Raw genomic sequence first — 25464 nt, 5'->3', positions numbered from 1 at the left:
TCAGGGGCTAACACCCAGTAATCAGAAACATTCTTTTCATGCTTGCTTATTTGCCTGCCATGAACTTTTAAAGATTTTGTGTGTGTGTGTGTGTGTGTGTGTGTGTGTGTGGGCTGTGCTCCTGGTTACGTCAACAGGATTGCTGGCTTCTCAGGAATTACCTAGGGAACTGAATGATCAGCCAATGCAGTCAATCATTCACTGATCCAAGGCATTTCAGCTGCTGGCTTGTTTCAGCAGTCTTAGCTTTATTTCTTAGAATATTAAGATCTGTAGTTTGTTGATTCTTGATGTCATTAGTAGCCATCTAATTTTTTTTGAGGAGAGGGATAGAGGTGTTGTGGGGGTGGTGACTGAGGTGGGGAAATATGTGACAAGAGACCAGAGACGTCACTTCTCTCTCTCTCTCTTGGAGCAGGACCAGAATGGAACAAAACGCACCATTTAACAGCTTCACCTTATCAGCACTCCAATTTCCTGTGAGGGAAGGGGCCGTTTCGTCAGCGACTCGCTTTCTCTGTGTGGTGCGACATTCCCAGTCAGTCACCCCGCCAACACCCACAAAAAGAAAAGCAAACAGTTTCAGTAAACAGCGTTTGAGCAGCTGTGCTGGCTGGACAACAGCCCAAACTTGGTCATTGCTCACTAAAGTTAACTTGCCAGATACGCAGAGGACATGAATAATGGAGGTGCTGAACTGCAGAGCATGTGAGCTGAGGCTTTTTTTTATCAGCAAAGTGGAAGGGAGCAAGTGATGTGAGCTGGCTTGAACTCTTGTGCAGCAGTATTCTAGGATTTTCCATTGGCAGACAGTGCTGCTTTTACAGGCACTGCAACTGAGCTGGAAAGTGAAGAGGAGCTGTAAGATATAAATTGGCCTCGTTAAAACTTTCCACTTTTTTTTGGGGTAACCTCTGTTTCCTGTCAAAGCCAGCCTGCCTGTGCATTTTTTTTAAATTAAAAGAAAAAGTTTATAATTCAAAAGCATTTAATGTTAAATGAAATGAAAACCTTTTATGCTGGTGTCTCTACTTGTTCAATCGGCCAAGCAAGAAAACATTTCTCATGTCTACATCCACGCTTTCCCCTTCTCATCCGTCTGGGTCTCCTGTTTGACATCGCAAATGGGTAACCCTCTGGAGGTCTGGCTTTATTTTTGCGTGTGAACGTAAAGGTGGATCATTGGGTCTCGTTGTGCCATAAATTATCCAAGATGCGAAGGGAGCAGTTAATCGGAGTGCAGTGCTTCTGACAGTTGTTTTTTCTAAACCACTTTGGGTTTTATAGCCCTGGTGTTCCCTCTCAAATTGAATGCAGCTGGGGTATAGCTAACTGATTTGGAAAGCTTGTAGGTCCCTCTACAAGCTCCTTCTTTTTAAGAGAAATTCTACCCAGGTCTCCAACCACTTTTTTTTTTTCCCCCTACTCATTCGCTCAGTGATTGTTAAGCCATTGTTAATTGACCTGTTCAGATGGATTATGATAGGCCAGGAGGGCAGGCAGGAGTTGAACCTGGGATTTCTGACTCCAGACATACAGACACTGTCACTACCACTGCACCACAGGGACCCTGCAGTGATGCAGGATTTGGACCTGCAATCCCCTAATATCACCCCAGTTCTCACTGAATCAGATCCTTTTCCTTTATGCCTTACGACAGCTACTTTTTTCCATTGTGTGCAGAATCGCACAGCACAAAGGAAGGCCATTCAGCCCATATGGCCTGTGCTTGATCTTTTGAAAGATCCATCCAGTTGATTCGATTTGCCCTTTCCCTGTCATAATCTGCCCAATCTCTGAATCTGTCACCTTACAGGTTTCTCCTTGTCAAATCGATATCCAAGACCTGTTTTTTTTTTAAAAGCCCTTCCCAACTTGAGACTTTGTGAGGTGTTAACATTAGAGATTGCAAGCTGTGTCTAGCATTCCACCCAGAGAAAATCAGGAATTGTCAGGTGCAGAACAATAATAAGTTGGGGGGTGGGGGTGGTAGTGAAGAGTGCTTCATGGCAATGATTTTCTTCCTTGCTGAACTGAATATCATAAGAGTGTGAGCTCCTGTGTATGGAGTTTGTTGCTATGGAAATAAGCTGTTCCGGGCTGTATCAAACTGGGTGGTAGCTTCCCCCACATCACCCACGCATTGACACAGGGCATTCCAACTTCTGAATGGAAATGCTTCAGGCGTATTATCTCCTCCGGAAGGTTTGTAAGTGTTGAAAAATGTTTGTTTCACCAAGGCTGCTTTGGGAAGAAGCAGGGAAGCTGCCAAGGATGTTAACTGAAGTGCTAAAGTCTCTTTTTGTAATTGCCCTGCCAGTTCAGCACTGAAATCTCTCGCCAGCAGCTGGTGAAATGACGTGTCACCTGGTGAAAATTACAACAATACAGGGAGTGTAGATAAAAAGCTGAGTTAACTGTTGATGGCTGTACGCAGACCTGTCAACCCAACTGTTCATTTCAGCTTCAAATCAATAAATCTCCTGTCAAATTTGAGGAGAAATTGCACCACTGACAATCTGTGAAAATGTGCTGACCTCAAAACAGCTTGTCTTTACGGAGTGCCTTTTATGTCACAGCAGAGTTGACGATCAGATCAAAACACAAACCGAATTGAAGAATGTGATCCCAAGATGGTTATGTAATTCTTAAAGAGTGCTTTAGAGGAGGAAAATGGGGTTGGGGGGGGGTGTTTATTCTGGTGGGAATTCCAGTGTTTCGGGCCTGGATGAGGCTAAGCACACAATCCAGGCAGTATATACAATGCTGCAAACAAACTATTTTTAAGATGTGAAGGCAAATGGTGTTTTATGAAAGCAATTGAAATTTTATCAGAAGTAGCCTGACCGTCCCTGCATTGCTTACAGTGAATTTAAACTAATCTTTCCCATTGAGGTTTGTGAGCAGTTAATAAAAGCTGGAATGGAGGCACAAATCTCATTGATATGAAGTTGCTGAGATAGGTGTTCTTTGCTGGATTGTTGCAGTTTGTTTTATTATTTGCATGTACGAAGGTTGGGATATGTCCTTCCGTTCCTCAGTAGTTCTTGTTCCCACATAGTTCCCACAAGTATTGGATAGAACATTTCAGTATATTTCAGTGGCAATAAAAGTAAATGTCCATATTGCCTTTGTTCCCTCTCAACTCTGAAGCAAGTACTTCAGCTTGAACACAGTAGTGATGTGCTGATTGGATGGTCATGAATACGGAATGATTCGAAGAGAAATAGTTCATGGAAGAAGACTAACATGACAGATCCTGAATTTCGGAACTTTTTTTTTCAGCCAGAAGTGCTTGTTCGTATCCCCTTGCAAACAACAAATAACGTTGCAAGCAAGTACAGACATGAAGCCCACTCGGACCTTCAATTGTGATCCGTGATAATTACAGATTTGCTCAATTAGGATAGCCCACAAAGCACTGGTGACTCAGTCTCAGTGGTTGACAAGGTGATCCAGCAGCAGTCATAGTTACTGAGGTTAGGTTTTTGTAGTCAGCAAGGAATGAGATAGAAAAGTTCTATTCCTAGTGTTTAGTCACTGCATTTTATTTTGGATGGAAATCCGATATTCTCCCGATTACTTTCCTTTTAGTGCACTATCTAACCTGACTCCACTTTACCGCCCAACATTGTGACAGTGGGCTCTCTTCTAATTTTATGGAATCTGAGCCATAATGGCCTAGAACAGACGGCAAGATTTGGATTTCTTATGGCCCCAAGGTCAGGAGCCATGACCGGGAACTCAGTTCTGGCTTATGTATGGTATTATTCATCATCTAAGACTTTGAACAAAGTTCTTAAATCCATGTATTGACCTTTTTAATTAAGTGGTGTTTTTGAGGAACTCTCTTCTACGTCAGGAACAGGTATAGATTAGATTAGATTCCCTCGAGTGTGGAAACAGGCCCTTCGGCCCAACAAGTCCACACCCATCCTTCGAAGAATAACCCAAACAGACCCAGTACCCTCTGACTAATGCACCCACCGCTCCAGGCAGTTAAACATAGCCAGTTCACCTGACCTGCACATTGTGGGAGAAAACCGGAGCACCTGGAGGAAACCCGCGCAGATGCGGGGAGAATGTGCAAACTCCACACAGACTGTTGCCTGAGGCTGGAATTGAACCTGGGTTCCTGGCGCTGAGAGGCAGCAGTGCTAACCACGGAGATAAGAGAGCATGAATGCTGTACCTTCTGACTGGGAGACAGCCAGAAATAAATCCAGGTCCAAAGGAGCACTCTACTTTTTGGACAAAAAGTTTCATGCAGTTACTGAGCTGTGCCTGGCACTAAAGAGAAATTGTCTTTACACTTTGAGTCAGATGTAATCCTAATAGGCAAAGGCTCAAAATGTGGGGATACCAACAAGGTTAACAAGAATAATAACTTGGTTAAATTATGGAGCGAGAGTAAATGGGTGACCCATATTTGGATTTTCTAAAACTTGAAAAGGCTGTAGGGTAGAAATTAGGAAACATTTGATTCTGTGGAAAACTTGTCAGAAATTCTGTAACATCTTAAAGGTGTGAACATATTGGAGTGGGTGCAGAAAAGATTCACGAAGATGGTTCCACCAAACAGACTTGATGTTGGGGATGACTGTTTTCTTTGAAGAGACAATTGAGGAGATTTGATGGAGGGGTTATGAGGAGTCTGGACAGAGTAGACTGGGAAGACAATTCCCACGAAAATAAGGAATACATTTGTGGTAACTGGCAAAAGATGCAGGTGGAAACTTGAGGAACTACTTCATGCAGGTATTGTGATCAATGAAGATTCAATCAAAACTTTCAAGAAGGATTTGGATTATTATGTAAAAAGTGGAATGTGCAATGGGACAAAGCAGGAGCATGGCACCAGCTGCATTGCTTGTTCACATATCCAGCACAGTAACAGATACTATGTGTTGAATTGTCCCTTCTGTAATTTCAAGACTGAGAATCCGGGAAGGAAGTAGAATATTGTATGCATGTTCTGTTCAGAAAGAATAAGTGGGCCAAGGAATATGAGAGACAAAAAATTTAGGGTGATGTTACATTAATTCATGGGCAAAGGCTTTATTTCCGTGCTGTCAGTGTTGAATGTTGGAGGAGTGTCCACAATGTGGAAGCAGTGCTCATATTTGAATGGATTTAGCTTTATGTGAAGTTGAAGAGGGTGAAAGTGCTAGTACAAACAAATAAATCTCTCTCTAGATTGAGCTTCACAAGTAGAAATGTACTTGAGATTGCAAGAGACAATTAGGTCAAAAGTTTAATAGGTTAGCTACTTTGCACAAAAATCAGAAAGTGTAGGAGTGAAGTTGCAATTTAGTCATAGAACGTGGAACATTACAGTGCAATACAAGCCCTATGGCACTTGATGTTGCATCAACCTGTGAAGCCAATCTGAAGTCCATCTAACCTACACTATTCCATCATCATCTGTATGTTCATCCAATGAACATGCGGATGATAATGGTAATGGATGGTGAAAGTTTTGATTGCACCTGCCTTGATCACATGAAGTAGTTTCTCAAGTCTATACCTTTGGCATTAAGCCAAACAGTGAATTTGGCAGTCTCTTTTATGCCTCCTGTAAATTATCCTGTCTGCTTGTGGGAGCACCAAGGCCTGATTTCATGCCCTTTGTAGTTGCATGAAAGATTTTCCTCTCCTCCATTGGAATGTAAATAGTGAAAGAAATGGTCATGCTCATTTGGTGAGGATATTGAAATCTGACCTGTTCGGTCCATACAATCTACAGTGTGTTGCTGGAAATGTGTGACCAGCAGCCAAAGGGTAGACTAATAAATTGAGCAAGTTGAGGTAGGACAAAGTTAGCAGGAGTCCTGAATTGAATACTTGTCACTTTGCAGACAGAATAATTTCAGGATTAACTGGAAGATAGCTTTTCTGGATAACTCTCTTAGAAAGACGCAAGATGCAACAATAAATGATAAGTCAACTTTGTAAGGGTATGAAATAACGGTGGATATGTTAATTCTCCATGCGCGGTGGGTATATTGTGCGGATAAAAGAAAATAGGTGGAAAGAAAGACATAACATCCATTTTGAAGCTATGTGCTTCATAGTCAGGGAATCATTATTAAGAAATAAATATATTTCCAAGTAATTCTGTTTCCAGCTCATGATTTGCTTCTGAGCTCCCATTAATTTCACTGTAGACCGTCCACTGATTATATTCAGGGATGTTTCTCACTCTGAATTGTTCCTTTTATCACTCCCAGCTTGCTAGGACCTCAAGATGTCCAACACTTGCCTACTAAGGTCAAAATCCATTCGCCAAGATTATGGTCCTTTTTAACTCTCTAGTTGCCATACAATGAAACATTGTTGTTCTAATTGTTAAAACTCATCGATATTCATAATTTGTGTGGAGACCACTACTGGGATTTACAAAGCTCTGTTGGTTTCTTAATATGAAAAGTATGGAAATTATTTGGAACCTGAAGAACCAGAGCCCATGGCAAAATGAATCACAAGAAAATTGCCCTGTCCTTTACGGTGTGATAAACCGGTGTTTGGGATGTGGTTACAAACATAGGAATTTCAGCTCCCTTCCACCACTCGGCAAAATCATGACTACTGGTCAGATTGTGATGTTCCCATCCACCCCAGTAACCTTTGATACCCTTGCCTACTGCAAAACCAAGAAACTTCAGCTATTTCCTCAACTGTTGGCTCCATTCAGGAATCCAACCTGAAAGGCATCTTCGTTTTACAGGACTTCTGTTGAACTTTAGCTCCAGCGTTAGTTCGGCTGCCCAGAACCATGCAGAGGATCACAGCTTATGACCAATGCCACAGCAGCCATGGTGAAGTTTTGAGCTGAGTTAATTTGGCCCTGTGCTGTCATGATGCTTGCTAAATAGAGGGAGTGGGGTTGCCATGTGACCTACACAACCTCGACTATTTTTAAGAGTCCAGTAACTGCAGGTGTCAAATTTAATTGCACTGTCGAGATTTCCCCTGTGTGAATCATTTCAGTGAAATCTGTCTTTGAGTGGAAAATCTCCAAGGGATGTGGAATTCCTTGGTCTTAAGCACTTATTTTTAGCTGAAGTGGTGATAATGAGGCTGGTAACAGGAAGAACAGCATTATCTTTGTTTCCACCATGTTTTTGTTTTTATTAAACATTCAGCAAGCCATGTAGCATTTGTTTTATTTAATCTTTCATTACGCAATGATACTTGGAAACCTGTAGCTTGCACTTTGGCTTCTAACAGCGTTCCCATGATTGTATCACTGTTGGAATTGACAGCAGCCTCTCCTTTCATTGTCTCCTGTCTGGCCATGCGTACACATCATCCCCTCATTTCCCTCCAGCCTCCTTGAATGCAGCCCCATCTTGCCCCAGGGACATCTAATGAAAAAACAGGTGTTGTCAGTTAGGTTTAATTCTTAGAGTTGGCAGTAATGTGACAGTCTAGGAAACTAGTTCAAACCGGAAAGGTTTGACACCTTTGCTTTGTGAATATGCATTTCAAACTGTGGACAACTGCATGTTACTTGTGCTCTCCTCTAATTCTGGTCACTTGCATGTCTCTTTCACTCATTGTTGGCATCCATGCTTCCTTGGTGCTATTTGGTGGAATCTGCTCCCTAAATTGCTCTGCGCTTCTATATCTATCATCTCCAGGAAGACTCTTATTAAAACTGACTTTCAAACGAACCTTTGATCACTGTCCAGTATTGGGATCAACATCAGCATCTATGATGGTGTTGGCGTCAGTGTCACGCAGATCATGTAGAGAGAACGCCAATGGAGCAGAGCCTTAACCAGGGCCTTGAGAGAGGGTGCATGTGGATCAGTCTGAGAATAAAGACTTCTTGTGGACAGTTCTGCAGGCTCCAGATATTTTGGGGAAACCGACAGAGTTTGCACCTCACCACGTAGAAGTCATTTACTCTCATAGCTGAATATGGCTTGCGTGAAATTATTGTTTGGTTTCGCTTGGGATATTTCAGTTGCATTAAAAATTCTATATCAATGCAAGGTGTTGTTGTCGAAGTGAAATATTGAGTCACATCTAGTGTTTTAATACCCGATCTGATTACTTATCCATTTTGACAGCATTCGTTTTACTGCCGCTTGACAGAAGATAAGAAGTCTGAGAAATTCTTCAAGGTGTTTTATGACCGGATGAAGCTTGCACAGCAAGAGATCAAAGCCACAGTGACTGTAAATACCAGCGACCTTGGCAATAAGAAGAAAGACGATGAATCTTCAGAGAGGGACGTACCAGTACGAAGAAGAGGTAAGCTGGTATTGACGAATGCCCTTGTGTATGAAGGAAACACCTTGCCAAGCACACTGTAGACTAATTATTTATTCTAATTGCCATTGTTATCCTAAAATTGGAACTTTAATTACCTCATAATTGTATTGAGACCTGCTAATTGGCCCTAGGAATTGGAAAGCAGAACTTAATTTTCTGCTTTAAGGTGCCTTTGCAGTTTTCGCTGAGCAGTGTCATTACTTATACAACTGATGAATCAAAGCCTTAAGTGCTCCACAGCAGATTTAAAAGCTGTCCCAGCTGTAAATAAAACGTCATAAAAGTGCAAGCCAGTCCAGAGGAATTAGCAAGGGCAAAATGACTAGAGAGGTAAGCGGAGTCATGCAAAATGAATCCGAGTTGAAAGCAGGTTGAACTGCTTGTCCAAAGAGAGACGGGTCATTCTCGAGTTGGCAACTTCCTCCCCAGTTTGCAATCCCTTGTGTGTAAGAGAAGGCCTTTATCTGCAAGCCGCCTTTTTCTTTCTGCAGGCATTGTTGCTTGTACAGGCGTCAGCTTCTATACTTAGGCTCTCCTTGATGACACTAGGTTTCTACCTCTCAGATACTTGGCTGTCATCTTGAACATCCCTTGAAACGTTCGAGGGACTCTTATCCGACGTGCAGTGTCAAAGTTTATCATGGAGCTATTGGTGAGGTCTTTTTTCTAAAGCTTAATAACCACAAATAATTCCTTTCAAATTTGCACTGCAGTTCGCAGTGCAAATAAACAGCCATAAACAGCGATTATTTAAAGCAATGCTTTCCAGCACTTGCAAACTAACCTGTGTCATCCCCTTGAAGGGAGGGACAGGTGGGTAGAAAGAATAGTTGATTTGCAACCAGTTTAGATAATGAGTAACATCTTTTTGGATGCCATTCATCAATTAATGATATTGGAGAATTTGAAAGAATGTACAACCCCAATATCTACTGACCCTCCTGGAACAGGAGGAGGCATTTAACTTGATCATGCTTAGGGGCAGGATTCCCATCCAGTGGGAGATGGTGGGTGCAGCTGACTGGAAAGTCCTGAGAGGCTGCCTCAGCATGGAGGGACTCCCTCTTGCTTTCTGGAGGGTATCCCACCCATCGTGGTCCAACCTATTTGCCCTTGTTTGCAAACAATAATTATTCTTTATGAACCTTTTTGGGTGTGTTACTGACATATCTCTGTAGCCATTACATCCTGAGGTGGAACCTAATTCTCTGGCTCAGAGGTTGGGTCACTACCATTTGTTACAACACTCCTCTTGTCTAGTCCTTCTTTAGTGAGTCTGTTGTCTGACTACTAATTTGCCAATTCACGGAAAAGCACTATCAGATGACTGTATGGGACTCGAACAAACACAATGTGTGGCTCTGACCCCATTTGACCTTGCTGTCAAGACTTCAACCACAAGGTCAAAACCTGTCCCTTGGCCTCTATTCTTTTGGGTTGGAAATCCTAAATAGGTCCATGCAGTTCTTGTTAATCTATATTCATTTGGAAGAGTTTTGAAGTCCTGAAGTCTTTAAAATGAAAAAAGTTGACTGAATATTTTGAGCATCACTTTGCTAGTCATTCCCAGAACATAGATGGTAATTTAAATCATTGAGCCCACAGAGCCTATTTCCTTCAGTCTGAAGTGGTGCAATATGTGACAAAAGGTTATTGTCAAGTTAAGAGTGTAATCTTTTCTCATCAAGGGCATTGACAAACTAGAAATGCTCAGCAACGACTGTGATCATAGTTGCTGAGTTAGAGGAGGACTTGGGATTCACAAAGTCTAATTCAGTGGAGGATTATGATCAGTGTTTGTTAGGAAAATGGGGAAATCGGGTCAGGGTGAGAATATTATTGCTAATTCAATACAAAACGTGAAACTAGTATTCTTTATCTACCAATGACCAGCATCTTGAGACTAGTTTTGGGCAGACCATAACATACGAGGTGTCAAAGTAACATGCGGGCAGTGGTTCCCAGGTGACTTAACATTTTTGAGACTGTGGTCAATAGATTATTGCTAATTAAATTTACTCACCATTAAGGATTGGTGATGAATAAGCAGAGTCCAAATGGAGATTTGCCATGAGCTTTCTGATTGATGGAACAGACTTCATATGCTGTATAGCCAGTTTATGCCTACGATTGGCAGCGTGGTGACTCAGTGGTTAGCATTGCTGCCTCACAGTGCCAGGTTTAATTCCAGTTTTAGGTGACTGTCTATGTGGAGTTTGCACATTCTCCCCGTGTCTGTGTGGGTTTCTTCCAGGTGCTGTTGATCCCTCCCACAGTCCAAAGGTGTGCAGGTCAGGGTGAATTGGCCATGCTAAAATGCCTGGAGTGTTCAGGGATGTGTATGTTAGGTGCATTAGTCAGGGGTAAACGGAGGGTATTAGGGTAGGGCAATGGGTCTGAGTGGGATATCCTTCGGAGGGTGAGTGTGGACCTTTTGAGCCAAATGGCCTGTTTCCACACTGTAGGGATTCGATGATTCCTGCACTTCTAAATTAGCATTGAGATTGTGACAATTGCTTTTGTATGTGCTTAAGATAACTGATGGAAGGGCAAATTGTTCCTGACCAATGTGTTGTTTGTTACTGTTATTTAAAATGCAGCCAAAGAACCTACAGCACAACTCAGCGACGAAGTAAGAGACCAGCTGCTCGAGGCGTCTGCCGCCACGCGCAAAGCCTACAACACCTTCCGCCGGGAGGCTGACCCAGAGGACCACTTTGCTGCCGCGGACGGCAACCAAACAGCTGCAGAGAAAAACAAAGATGATGGCGAGATGAGTGCCGTGATTGCCATCATGCAGCCAATCCTTCGGTTCATGCAGCTTCTCTGTGAAAACCATAACCGAGATCTTCAGGTACAACAGAGCCTACTGCTATTGAATTCGAGACCATCTCACGTCCACACTCTGTGACTGCAGTTGGGAGGAAAAAATGGACTGTTCTGATGTCATCAGAGTGTAGCTTCTGCCCTGTGCTTTATAATCCCAAAATAAGTAGCTCCATTCTAGCCAGAGGTTTTAAAGTGAGGTATTGGTATGAAATCTCAATTTCAAAATCATCTTAAGAATAGTTTCATTCAATAAAGGGCATCAAAGGAAGGTAGCTCTCGAAATGAGGGCATGAAGTTATTGCATGTTTGATCCGCATTCAAGATGCTTTAATCATGCCAATTATGGCCGAAACTGTCTTGAGCAGAAGGTGGGCATTAGTTGGAAGCGTTTCAATATTTGTGGAACTTGCTGTTTTCCGTGTTTATTGTTGAAGGTTTCCCTGTAATTAATACAAATGGCGTGTCAGCCCCACACTAGGTTCATTGTTCGCAGACTGATTGTAGATGTTGGCATTGGGATGGTGGGATGTCTAACAATTGAAAAGTTAAATTTGGCACATTTAGACAGCAGAAACAGCCAGAAAAAATGTTAAGGCAGTAGTTGCAAAGGTTTTGAGCAGAGTGTAGAATGAATGTCACCAAAGATTCTCTGCTTTGTGAGCCATAACAGATACAGGCTCTTTTGCAATAAATAGTATTGATTGGCGCTGTGTTGTTATGGGCAAGGTCGCTATCCTCTTTGGATGGAAACCCATCATCATTGGTTTCGAATATATTAACTAACGTATCAATGAATCAAGCCATTCCATTCAGAACAAGCATCCTATGTAATAGACTGTCCGTTGTACTAATGTACTGTTGAGTTAACTGTTCCTAATGTCCGTTGCTCTAATATTTCTCCAAAGGTTTTTGAATGAGTTATTCATAGCTGTATATTTTATTCTAGTCAGGAATAGTCTAAACCCATTGAAATATTGTGCTGAGCAGGGTTTTGACTGTGGCATTTTGCCATGTAATGATAAGTAACCATGATTCAATATTCAGAGTTTTGAGAAGGAATATTTATTAACTATTTTAAATGCATAGATTCTGCTGAGTGCTGTTCAGTTATGTTTAATATAAATTTTTTGTTGACTTGTGTCCTGATCCAGTTTAATATTCTTTCTCTTATTAAAGAGGAGATTATTTGGTGGCTTAAGCTACCTTCTAAAGAGGCAAGTTGTAGGAGCTAGGATATCAAGAGTCTCCTGATGTTGGCTGGGTATAAAGATATACTCTGGTCTGTAATGAATGTGTGATGTTCACTTACCCAGCAATACTGCAGAGGTCATAGTGCGTATGAAAACCCTAAAAAACCCAAGTTCTATATTCTTACACGTTTTTATAGGATAGCTAGGTAAGCCAGCATTTGTTGCTCATTCCTGTTGTGTTTGAGGAGTTGGTGGTAAGCTCTACCTTGAACCATTCTGGTTTAGGTAGTGGAAGGGCTGTTAAGTAACACAATGCTGTTAGGGAGGGAATTTCAGTATTTTAATCCAGTGACATTTGGAGGAATGTCAGTACATTTCAAAGTCAGAGTTATGTGTCTTGCAGAGTAGGATGCAAGGTGGTGGTGCTCCCATTGGACCTGTTGCCCATGTCCTCCTAGGCAGTGGAGGACCTGGGTTTGGGAGGTGAGAAGAGCCTTGGTGAGTTGCTGCAATTCATCTTGTAGATGATGCACACCGATACCACCATTCCTTCAGGTGTGACAGAGGGGAATGTTTTGAAAGAGTTAGACAGGGTGCCAATCGATTATTTGTCTTTTATCCTGTTGAGGGTTGAGTTTCTTAAATGTTGAAGCTACCCCCATGCAGGAAAGTTGGGGGGAATTCAACCTCACTCCTGATCTGTGGCTGGTAGGCGCCTGACAGTCTATGGGGAGTCAGAAAGTGACTTGCCACCCAAGCTCTGACCAGCTTGGGTATTTATATGTCTGGTTCAGTTCAGTTCTGGTCAATGGCAACCCTGAGATGTTGATAGGCTGGGATTCGGCTATTGTAATACCTTTGTCAAGCAGAAGTGGTTCAATTGTCAGTCATTGAAGATGGCCATTGCTCAGCACTTGTGTGGCATGAATGTTACTTGCCACTTATCAGTCCAAGCTTAAATGTTAACTTGATCTTACTGCATATGGATAGAAACAGCTTCACTATCTGTGGAGATGTTAACTGGGTTGAACCTTGTGAATCATTTGAAAAAAAGTCAAGTCATTGACAGTCAAATGACATTCACTCCCAAATCTTGTCAAGGCAAAAAATGCTGAATGATGCATTGTACAGTGAAACTAAAAAATTGTTGTGCAATCTTTTATCAGAAACCTTTTTTCCCATTGTATTTCCTGATGAAAGCTAATCAGTCCAGTGACAAAAGAGGTCCTTTTACTATTGATTCCAGTGATATGCTGTTATTGCATAATTTTTTAAAATTCATTTATTACTTTGTCTAGACTGTGACATCTCAACAAGCTAAGTTGATTCTCGGCTTTGATTCTGCAGGCAGTGTTCTTTTAGGTTCAGCTTTACTGAAAACTGCTGTTAAGTGTCCCCTATGGTCAGGAGTCAGCTTGTTGCTGCCCAGTTTCGAGAGATCCAGCAGCCGATAGTGAAACCTAGGATGCAATGCACAATAATATTCTTCATTGTACATAATTGACTTGCAGAATTATATTCTGAGCAAATCACGAAGTTTATATTTAAATGGAGTGCCTTGGCCTGGTGTCATGTTAGGCTTAGGTAGAGTTTCCATTAATGAAGCTGATTTGTTTCTTAAGAGTTCAAAAGTGGAACCTTGGCCAACAAGCTTATTTTTTTATCAAAGGCCTCAAAATTCCTGAGCCCTGAGATAATGGGAATCTCATTTAGCTGTGCTCCTCTGGGAGTCTTTTTTTTAATTACGTGAAGCACTGAAATTCCACATTTTGATGTTCAATATATCTGACATCCCTCATATGACCTAGAGCTGATTGGTAGAAAGAGTTAACTCCCCAGGTCATGGTGCAGTCACAGTTACTCTTCTGAGGCTGTGACTGAGCATACAGGGTTTCACTCTATTTTGACTGTATTGATCTGGAAATGTTTGATATTCTGTACTTAAAAAGAAAAGCTGAATTCCAGTAGCTACACTAACATCTTTCACTTTGAAGAGCACAACTATTGGACCAAGTATTTGAAGCCAAAATATTTCAGTGTAACTCTAATCCCACAAAAGCGAAAATTGGGCAGGGGTGGGGGAAGGTGCTGGGAACTCACAGAAAAACCATAAGTAACAATCAAGTCAGGCAATCTCTTTGCAGAAAGAAATAAAATTAACATTTTGGTTCCAACTCGAATTCCAACTGCACAAACTGGGGGAGGAAAAGGGAATGTTCCAACAGGAAGTACAAACAATCCCAGGTGAATTTAAAGCAGAAATGACAATGGCTTGCATTTATTGTAAATGCTTGGAATGGAGAGAATGAGAAAAGAAATGCCAACTTGCACAAGGTCAGAAAACAAAACATTTAGTGCATTTGTTTTTGCTCATACAACTCCATTCGTACTTGGCTTGTATATGAGAATCCCAAATCTGTACACTTAGCAACAGCCACAGTCATCAAATGCAATATTCATGACTAGTTATTTTGCTTGTGTATTATTTAGCTTCCAAGAGCTTTTTCTGACAGATATTCATGCTTCTGCCATAAATGTAAGTTTATCAAAAGATTGAGTGAATCCAAGGTATCAGTGCAATAGTGTAGACTCTCGGAAAAGTTAGAGCAGATAAATTTTTGAGTTATCTGGAAGTTTAGGACAATGATCAAGCAAGGCTAACAAGTTGAGGGGTGGGGTAGATCAGTTTTGATCTTAGTGAATGTTGGGACAAGTAATGGCCACCCCCTCCTCTTATGTATAGTGCACAAAACATTGATTGGTGAGTAACTGGATGATCACTGTCCATTCTCCCTATAGTCAGGGCCAATAGAATGGAAGAGTCTGGCTAATGGAAGCGACTGAGACAGAATGGAGTACACAAGGGAGAAGTAAGCTGTGAGGAAGATTAAGCAGCCAGAGAGTGACTGTAACTATGTGATAGGTCACTGGGGCTGCACTGTTGTAAAATACTTCAAGCGGTGCCACGTCAGGCCTTTCAAGCCATGAGGCGGAAACTAATAATTCAACACCACTCCAAAAGATAAATATGATGAGCTGCCAATGGAGATTTATTTTGCATTGCAGCTTATTAAATCATTTGAGTACATGAACAGAAGATTAAGAAGTGAAGAATAATTAAATCCTTAGCACCTCAGAAATAAACTAATCCATTATTGTAATCCTTCAGACATTTCTGAACAGGCAATTTTAACAGCTATGGTCGAAATGTTGTTTAAATTGAAAGTAGCAGCTGCTATAACAGGGATCTTTTGAATCATGTTGATGACCAGAACATTCCTTGCTGTGAAATATGATGAGACACTCGTCAAAAAATTAACTGATCTCTTGAACTGTGATTGTTTGAGCATTTTCTAATTTGTAATTTTGATTGCTTAAGACTACACTAGTGTCTTTCTAGCGAAAAGTAATTATGTTCTGTGCCACTTTTTTCATAACCTGGGCTTAGAGACAGGCAGGGAGCAGGTCTTGGTAACCAGAAGTCTGTACTGAAATATATCCATGCTGTACAAAGCACGGAGAGATCTTTGCACAGCAAATACAGAGGCAGTCTTTGGCCACACGATCATGACCTGATGTCACTTCCTGTGATGCCATAAGCTGGCCAATTAAGCGCTCCCGCCTCAGGAAATTTCCAAGCAAACTCTTTGCAATTAAATACCTTTTTAGACAGGCAAGCACTATTAGAATGAAGGTTAAAAATGTAGTATGTGGTCAGACCCCATAATAGCTGTGCAATCATATGCTGATATTTTGTTAATGATGTTGTTTAAGGAATAAATATTAGCCAGGGCAGTGCTGTCACAATCTTGACCTCTTGCTCACAACTTCTTTCTCTATGCTAAATCCTGAGTATATGTTTGTTAAAAATCTGGTGGTCTCTTAATTTTATTTCCCTTTTATTTTACTTTTTTTTTCTTCTTCACAATTGTCTTGAACCCTCCAGTAATCTTCCTGAGTGTGATCAGGGAGTCACCTCTGAACTTGAACACGTGCTGAGACTTGTGAAACCAAGCAGAAAGTTCTTGTGTATGTTAATTATCCATTTTCTGATTCCGCCTCAGAACTTCTTGAGATGTCAAAACAACAAGACTAATTACAACCTGGTCTGTGAGACACTGCAATTCCTGGATTGCATCTGTGGTAGCACCACGGGTGGGCTGGGCCTTCTGGGACTCTACATCAATGAGAAAAATGTGTCCCTCATCAATCAGACACTGGAGAGCTTAACTGAATACTGTCAAGGACCCTGCCATGAGAACCAGGTATATTTTGTGCCACTGATTGTAACTTTTGCTGAGAACCTATTTATTAGAAAATTAGTTAACACTTCATAGAATCCCAACACTGTAGAAGGAGGCCGTTCAGCCCATCGGGTCTGTACTGACCCTCTGAAGAGCATCCGATCCAGACCCAGTTGCCCCCACCCTATCCCCATCACCCTGCTTTTATCGTGGCCAATTCGCTTAACCTGCACATGTTCGGACTGGTGGGTGGAAAAACCCACGCGGACGCTGGGAGAGCATACAAACTGCATGCAGAGAGTGTCCTGAGGCTCCAATCGAACCCGGGTGCCTGGTGCTGTGAGGCAGTATTGCTAACTACTGAGCCACTGTGCTGCCCCCATCTCATTGAATAATTTGGAGACTGCTGAAGTATGTTCAGCTGGTGGAGGTGGAAGTGGGAGGAGGTGGGGAGAAATACATGAGTATGTTGGCAGAAACATGTGCAAGTACAAAAGATGACTGCACTAAGGAGTCCCTTTTTGCAGTTATTCTGGCTGTAAACACTAAAAACAAAGCATGCCCACAAATTGTGGTGATTATCACTATTTTATTAGGGCATTCTAGCACTCTGTCATTAAAGCATTGGGAATATTATAACCTGGATGTTGTGCTCCAGTCTGTGGAGTGGGATTTGCCCTCTCTACCTTTGTTGTCAGAGGCAGACCATGGCTGACACTTAATTAAAAAGAGTGAGCTGTCTGGAGCACCAATGGTGCCGTTCTGAATTACTGTTTTTATTTGGAATGGTTTTATTTTATTTTATTCCCGGTCTCATTCTCCTGTGCTGGGGTTTAAGGAGATCCAGCTTCATCCGAACGTACAGGTAATTAACTAACCCACAAGTATTCATGTTTGGGTTCGTCAAGTGTTGTTTCCATGAATCGGAGTCATGATAAATTGATGTTTTGACAAATTTGAAACTGTTGGTTTATGGCAAACGTTCTAATCGGGAAGAGGAAGCGATGATTCAAGTGACTTTGTTTTTAAAATTTGTTTGCACAGAACTGTATTGCCACCCATGAATCGAATGGAATTGACATCATCATTGCGTTGATTCTGAATGATATCAATCCACTGGGGAAGAAACGAATGGACCTCGTACTAGAGCTGAAGGCAAGTCAGAAGACAGTACTGTCCCAGTACTGACCTTGTGTTTAAAATAGAAAGGGCAGCCAAAATGATGACTTCGTTGTTGAAAATCACCATTTGTACCACCTGGAAAACCACCAGGCCCCAGGTTGGATTTTTCACACTTGCTGAGTTTATTGATCTAAGGTGGGAGAGACCTTAGACCTCATGTAGAATTCCAACTTGTGTGGTATCTACTTTGTTCCATCAACCCTGGTTTGTATCTTTTTTTGTCTCTCTTTGAAATGAACCTACATCTGGCCTTTGTTTTTGCTCTCTAGGTTGCAACAGCTTTATTTAATGAACATTTGACCAGGCACATCACCAGGATTCTTGTCTTGTTTAGAATCGTGAAGTGCCGATAGTGCGGAAGCAAGTCATTCGGCCCTTCGGGTGGACACCACCCACTCGGAAAAGCGTCCCACCCAATTTACATTAATAACACTGAGTTTTGAGTGAATCTGTAACCCACCCTGTTCTTTTTGGGTGAAAAAACCCTCCTCCTTGCCTGTCGTCCCATCTTAATTTTGTTGTTTCATCTTCTTTCGTTTCCCCTTTCTCCACATTCTCTGCCAAACAGTAAATAAAGATAAAATTGTCACTGTCTCACTTGATCACAGGGCTGCTCTCTCTCTCACTAGAGACAGACTGGTGGTGGTTTAACCTGAAGGTCACCACGCCAAGGGAAGAGGTTGAGAAGTAGAGTCCTTCGAGATAATCTCAATCGAGCAGGAGTTGAACCCATGCCTGTTGGATTCCATTGAACCCATTGCAAACCCACCTTTCAGTCAACTGAACTAACTGAATGGAACCCCAAACTACAGTAGCTGCAATCCAACCAATGATTTCTGATTTTTCTTTTAAATAGTATCTTGTAGCTTTTGCATATTACACTTTAGAACATTTTGTTCAGATTCAATACCTTTTCCTCCCGCTTCTAAAATTTTGTATGCTGGTGTTTCTCAATTTCTCAAACATTATTCAAATATATTATCACTTAATATATGTTTCCCTTTTTTTGTGGTTTCCTGCAAAAATCCGAGTCACTCCTCTTTCTACAGCCAATTTTGACAGGAATCTGCCCTGTCTTTGTTTCTCTCCCCACTCCTTCCCAAACTCTTCAGAATTAAAGTCGAGTGTAGTGCTGGAAAAGCACAGCAGGTCAGGTGGCATCTGAGAAGTAGGAGAGTCGAAATTTTGGGCAATTCTCCTTCATCAGGAATGAGGCTGGGAGCCTCGAGAGTGGAGAGATAAATGGGAGGAGGTGGGGCTGAGAGTGCAGAGGTGGATGAAGGTGGGGGTAAAGGTGATAGGGGAGGGTGGTGCAGACTGGCGGGAAGGAAGACTGACCGATGAGGCAGGCCAAGAAGACTGTGCTGAGCTGGAAGGTTGGAGCTGGGCTAAGGCATGGCAAGGTGAAATTAATGCCGTGGGGTTGGAGGATCCTGAGGCGGAAGATGAGTTCTTATTCCAGGTGTCAGGTGGTAAGGTAGTGGCCATGAAGGAGGCCCATGATCTGCATGTCCTCGGCGCAGAGGGAGGGAGTGTTGAAGTATTCGGCTGTGGGGCGGTGGGGTTGATTGGTGTGGGTGTCCCAGAGATGTTCTCTGAAGAGCTTTGTGAGTCGGCATCCTGTCTCCCCAATGTAGAGGAAACTGCATTGGGAGCAACAGATACAGTAAATGATATGTGGACGTGCAGGTGAAACATTGGATGTAGGAGACTCCTTTTTTGGGCCTTGGATGGAGGTGGGGGTGTTGTGGGCACAGGTCTTGCAATTTTTGCAGTGGGGATGGGGGAGCATGGACCTGACAAAGTAGCTGCAGAGGGAACGGTCTTTACGGAAAGCGGGTAGGGGTTGGGGGGGTGGGGTGGAGGGGGGTGTGGAATCTCAGGATTAACCCCATTCCCATTTTCTGTGTTACCTATGAGTTTTTACCCTGTGTCTTTTACCCATGTGCTAATAATTTCTTCTTTTACTTTTTTGAGAAAAGCAAGCTTCTAATACTGATCCCTTAAGGATACTGTTGTTTACGCTCCTTCAGTCAGTAGAAAAACATCCGTTGCTCCTGTGTTTTCTGTTCTTGTTGGCCAGTCATTTATTGACTTGTGCTATGTTCCTTTGTTGGTTGGTATCTTAGTTTCACCAGCAATGCTAGTGTGAAATTCCATCAAAGTATTTTCAGCCAGGTTGTGATGCATGTTTGCGTAATTTGATCCCATCCTGTCGGAAGAACCTATAGAAATGTCGGCAACAGATATGAGCCCCAATGTCAACCCATTGCTTGCACCATAGGTGCTAAAAATTCTCTAATCTGAGATCACCGAACTACCTCCATGCAACTCCTGGGTAAATTGCATCCTCTGCCAAAAAAAAGTCTGTCAACATCAGGCAGCATGTTGAATCATGGGGTGGTAAATTTACATAATGATGATGAAAATGAGGCGAGGAGTCTAACATGGTCACCCTTGTTTTGGGGTTCTGAGTGCTGGGATGCGCGATGATGTGAAGAGCAAAAATTATGAACAGTCAAATTGGTTGAGAGGAATATTGGAATATACAGGATGCATTAAGAGCATGACATAGGCAACAAACAGTAACAATATCCAAGCCAGATGCCCTGTAATGGTTTAGGCATATTCTGAGAATGAAGGCAGTTGGAATGCCTATAATGTCATGGCAGTCATGGTTCCTTGGGACTTAGAAAGTCCAAGGAAGTACTGGATGAACAATATCAAGGGTATCTTTTCACAAAAAGGGGTAGAATTTATTGACGGGAACAGATTAGCTCAACCAATAATATTGAATAAATTAATTCCTTTTCATTGAGTAATGGAACGGATGAGAATTTATTTGTAATATGTAATATATATATTGGCTACAGTATGGATTTGGGCATGTCCATACTGCCATCACAAACCATTTAATGAATTGTCAGATCTGTTAATTTGATCTTTCTTTGAAATGAATTCATGTTATGTTTCCTTGAATATGTATAGCATCTTCATCATCTATGCAGTTTATTCTCAAACTGAATAGGATTTCTAAAAGGTCAGGATTGAATATGGCCATGACAGTGGATAAGCAACAGTCATTGACTTGGTATTTTGTAGAGTACGTTATTTAAAATTTTGATATCACTGTTTGTTCTTACGACATCATAATATTGTTCCAAGTTAGAGAATGTGGTTAGGAATGGCAGATGTCCTTCTACTAATATCATCATGTGTCCTTTCCACAGAATAATGCCTCTAAACTGCTATTGGCAATCATGGAGAGCAGGCATGACAGTGAGAATGCAGAGAGGATACTTTACAACATGCGGCCCAAGGAACTGGTAGAGAGTGTTTATTTTAAATAGATTGTTTTTTCTTTTTCCTGCAAGCGAATCTTAATTTTAATTGATGAAGTCAATGCCTCCTTAGGTGGAAGTGATCAAGAAAGCCTACCTCCAAGGAGAGGTCGAGTTTGAGGACACAGAGGATGGTGAGGATCATGCCGCATCGCCCCGGAATGTTGGCCACAATATTTACATTCTTGCACACCAGGTAAACTTGGACATCAAACGTGGGTTCAGCCAAGGATCGTTGTAACAAGGATAGCGTTTATATCAATGGCATGAGCAATACATTTAATATTCTGCCCATCATCTTGTGATACACGTGACTCTTCACTTCCAATTTAGTTTATTCTTCCAAATTTGGCGGCTCCTTTGTAAAAACTGAATTTGATTTAGCAGGGCAGTTCCAGCTAAGTGTATTTATATATTTAATTCACAGTATACATTTGAACTGTCAGCCGTGGCTCATTCAGTTTCTGAACTACAAGGTCCCAGGTTCCAAGTCCCACTCCAAGCCTTGAACGCAGATAACAAAAAAAAGGGCTAGCACTGCTGAGGGAGCCCTGCAGCGTCGAAGGTGCCGTCCATTGAACCAAGGTCCCACCCGCCCATTTGGGTGAATGTGAAAGATCGCATGGCACTGTTTGGAAGAGCCGGGGAGTTTTCCCTGGTGACCTCGCCAAAATGTATTCCTCAATCAACGTGACGCCAAAAAAAGATGACTGGTCATTATCCTATTGATAACCTTTGTTTCTATCACACCAGTTGATGTGTGGTACATGTACCCGAGTATTGTGGTCGTGGATGAGTCAGTGGATGCTATGCTGCATGGTTTTTGAAAAATAGTCAGAATAAATATTGTAAGGAAGAGGGTGGGGTGGGGTGGGCACCTCGCGGGCATTTTGATGGGCTAGAATATCGGAAGTGCACAAAACAAGTTTTATGTTGCATTCATCGTTGAGCTGTGGAGGAATGTGACTATTTCAGTCCTGACTTGCATAACTTTGCTTATTCCTGCAGTTGGCACGTCATAACAAAGAACTGCAGCAAATGCTGAAGCCTGGAAGTCAAATGGGCGAAGGAGACGAAGCCTTGGAATATTATGCTAAGCACACAGCTCAGATTGAGGTCAGTAAAAATGAGGCATAAAAATAAACGGATGCCAGCATCTTGTACCATTCTTAGTCACAGCCTTGATGGATGTGGGGGAATGTACTGACGTATGAGATTAATTAGAAAACATGCTAGAGAAGGATTTGACAAAGGTCTGGAAACCCAAACAAACAGCTAATCAGACAAGCTTCCCAGTTTGGATTATAGCCTTAAAAATTATGGAAAGTTTATTATCTTGGGAAATGGACTAAGATAACATATCATGTTCTGAGTCATGAAATAATCATTAGTTCTTCCTTGAATTTTTTTCAATAGCAAACAATGGAAGCAGTTGAGTGAATTGGCAAATAAGTGCCCTATAGAGACACTGAGGCCAATCGAGCCTCATTACCCATCTAAAGCAACCATCTTTGTTTTATATGTAAGCTGGCTACCCAGTTAGTATTGCATGAGGTGAGATTCAATAACTGGTTCAAGTTAATGAATCTTGCAATTTTACGTCTCTTTAACAGGAAATGAAAATGCATTAAAATCGTAGTTGCTGAGAGTAAAATATTGATCAGTGAGTCAATTTCATTGAAGCCAGTTTAACTCTGGGAGGGCATTAAGCAGGCAGGAGGCTGTCCTCCCACAGAACATTTGGGTGGCAAGCCTGGCAGACTTGCCACTGTCGAACACCGTTGCAGTGTTCAGTGTGTTCCCCACCTGCTTTTGGTGTTTACTGGCTGCAAGTGAGCAATGGCGAAACTGTGCTCCTCCATGAAAGCTCATAGTTCTGGCTGGAGCTGGAATGCTACTGATTTGGAATTCCAAGCTTACCTTCCCGGGTGGTGCACGAAGACTGTTCAATTTTAGGCCCTCAGTCAGAAGTAGGCTGAGTGAATTCTGTTTTCATTTCATCTAAAAGCTTTGGGACCTACATAAAATGTAGCAGCAGTGCAGAAAATTTGCAATGAACGTAATCCTCCAGTATCTGAGGAAGAGTTTTGTTGTCATTAGATAACTCTCTCGAAGTGAGGCACTGATGCTTAGGATTCATAGGTGCAGTAGCCCATGGTGGTTAATGATTGTAAAGACAAAAGCTGCGTGAGGTATTGTTGTCATTTAATCACTTGCTGCAAACTGGACTCCAGATCTGAAGGTGCAAAGACAGTTTTACTTAACTCTCTGAATGTCTTTGTAGCACCAAACAACATATTAATTACTGGCTGTACGAATCACTGTTTTCAGACAGCCACTTTTTGCTGCTTATGTACTGAGGTGCTGTCTCCTGGCTCACTGGCCCCACTGCTCCATACTTAAATGTTGCATGTTTGATGCATCCAGTATTGGCTGGCTGGCACTTAAGTTACATCTTCCAAGATGCTTTCCATAATCATGCAACTCGATTTGCATCCTGACCAAAATCTAGACTAGCTTGTGGTTGAAACCCAGTTTATTTGTTGTGATGGAATGTAAAAGATTTGACTTAATATCTGGAGGCTAATCCTGTCAGAGTACAACATATGAGTGAAGATGACTGCAGACGTGTTCAGCCTATCTTTCTCCAGCTGATTGAGTGAGTGGGCACAGGTCAACAGGAGACCCTGAATGCACAAGTCATGGGGCATCAGTATTCCATTCTGCCAGGTGAATGCCAGGAATAGCTTAGCATACAGGTATGCTGGACTCCCATATGACAACTGGAGCAAGTGGACTAGTGGCTGTGTCCAGTGTACTAAGCACATTTGTCATCTATTGGAGTGAATCACATTGACTGAATGTTGGTATTTGTGTGGTGTTGAGGATCTCCGGCAGAGACTTCGAAGGAAATGTTCATTCAGCGTTTCTAGATGAAGATGGCAACAAGCCCTTCATCTTTCTCTTAGGTGCATAGTGAGCGGTCCTGCCATGAATGATGGTCTTGTTCAAGGAGCTGTTAATTACTCTCCTGTTAATTTTCCATCAATGTTCGCAAATTAATCTGGAAGAATTGCAGTGTTCTGACATACATGTTCATAAATGTTTATGATATAAAGGGACATCATTCGATCCATTGTGTCCAAATTACTTGTAATATTTCACAACATTCCACATTGTTGATATATGCTTTGACCTTTTCCATTATGAAGATCAATGCAAAGTCTTCATTGAGTGTTATGTCCACATCATAAGGCCAACACCCAAATTCCCTCTATGGCCCCTAATCTTTCCCTAGTTATTCTCTTGTCCCTTCTGTATTTGAAAACAAAATCTTTTGGATTTCACTTTATCCTGTCCACCATTACTTTCTCGCACCCTCGTTTGCTAATTTCTATATTTAAGACACTCTCCCCACACCCCCTCAACCTTTTCTGACTCTTCAAGGGACCCTGCCATATTAAGCCTTCAGCATCTTTCTTTTGTTTTTCCCCATGATCCAAACCTATTTTTCCCTTGACGATATCAAATGGATTTGCTTAGTTCTATCTGAACATAAGAATGAGGAGCAGGAGTAGGTCATCTGGCCCTTCAAGCCCGCTCTGCTGTGCAATACGATTGTGGCTGATCTTTCAGTCGACTCAGAATCACTGATCTGTGCTCTCATTGTATCCCTTAATTCCTTTATTTTTCAAACTAAAAACCTGCCTTAGCTTTAAAAACATTTACAGAAATAGTGTCAACTACTTCACTGGGAAGGGAATTCCATAGATTAACAACCCTCTGTGTAAACAAGTTCCTTCTCAATTCAGTCCTAAATCTGCTCCCTCTAATTTTAAGACTATGCCCTTTTATCCTAGCTTCACCTGCCAGTGGAAACATCCTCTCTACTTCTAGCTTATCCATTCCCTTCATAACTTTGTTTCTATAAGATTCCCCCCTCATAGTCCTAAATTCCAATGAATGTAATTCCAATCTACTCAATCTCTCCTCATCAGCCAATCCCCTCAACTCTGGAATCAAACTTGTGAACCTCCTCTGCACCTTTTGTAATGCCAGTACATCCTTTCTCAAGTAAGGAGACCAAAGCTGCACACAGGACTCCAGGTGTGGCCTCAGCAGCATCCTGTACAGCTGTAACATAACCTCCCTGTTGTTAAACTCCTTCCCTTTAGCAATGAAGGACAAAATTCCTTTTGCCTTCCTAATGACTTGTTGTACCTGCTCGCCCACCTTCTCAGGTTCATGCACAAGGATACCCAGGTCCCTCTGCATAGCAGCATGCTGCAAAGTTTTACTATTCAAGTAATAATCCTTTTTACTGTTACTCCTATGGATGACTTCACACTTATTAACACTATAATCCATCTGCCAGACCTTTTCCTCTGCAAAGTT

The 25464-nt window shown here is 41.9% G+C and overlaps 1 protein-coding gene across 1 annotated transcript in view; it reads left to right on the top strand.

Annotated features, from left to right (window-relative positions):
- itpr1b (inositol 1,4,5-trisphosphate receptor, type 1b) overlaps positions 1 to 25464 on the top strand; it is a 505447-nt gene that overhangs the window by 319503 nt on the left and 160480 nt on the right. The window contains exons 43-49 of the mRNA XM_060835732.1: positions 8079 to 8262; positions 10884 to 11137; positions 16367 to 16567; positions 17591 to 17701; positions 20959 to 21054; positions 21143 to 21265; positions 22078 to 22185. Coding sequence (XP_060691715.1) covers positions 8079 to 8262; positions 10884 to 11137; positions 16367 to 16567; positions 17591 to 17701; positions 20959 to 21054; positions 21143 to 21265; positions 22078 to 22185 — 1077 coding nt within the window. The remainder of the gene's footprint in view (positions 1 to 8078; positions 8263 to 10883; positions 11138 to 16366; positions 16568 to 17590; positions 17702 to 20958; positions 21055 to 21142; positions 21266 to 22077; positions 22186 to 25464) is intronic.

Source organism: Hemiscyllium ocellatum, chromosome 14 (assembly GCF_020745735.1).
Source record: "Hemiscyllium ocellatum isolate sHemOce1 chromosome 14, sHemOce1.pat.X.cur, whole genome shotgun sequence".
Lineage (NCBI taxonomy): Eukaryota > Metazoa > Chordata > Chondrichthyes > Orectolobiformes > Hemiscylliidae > Hemiscyllium > Hemiscyllium ocellatum.
This window is presented reverse-complemented; position numbering and strand designations above follow the sequence as displayed.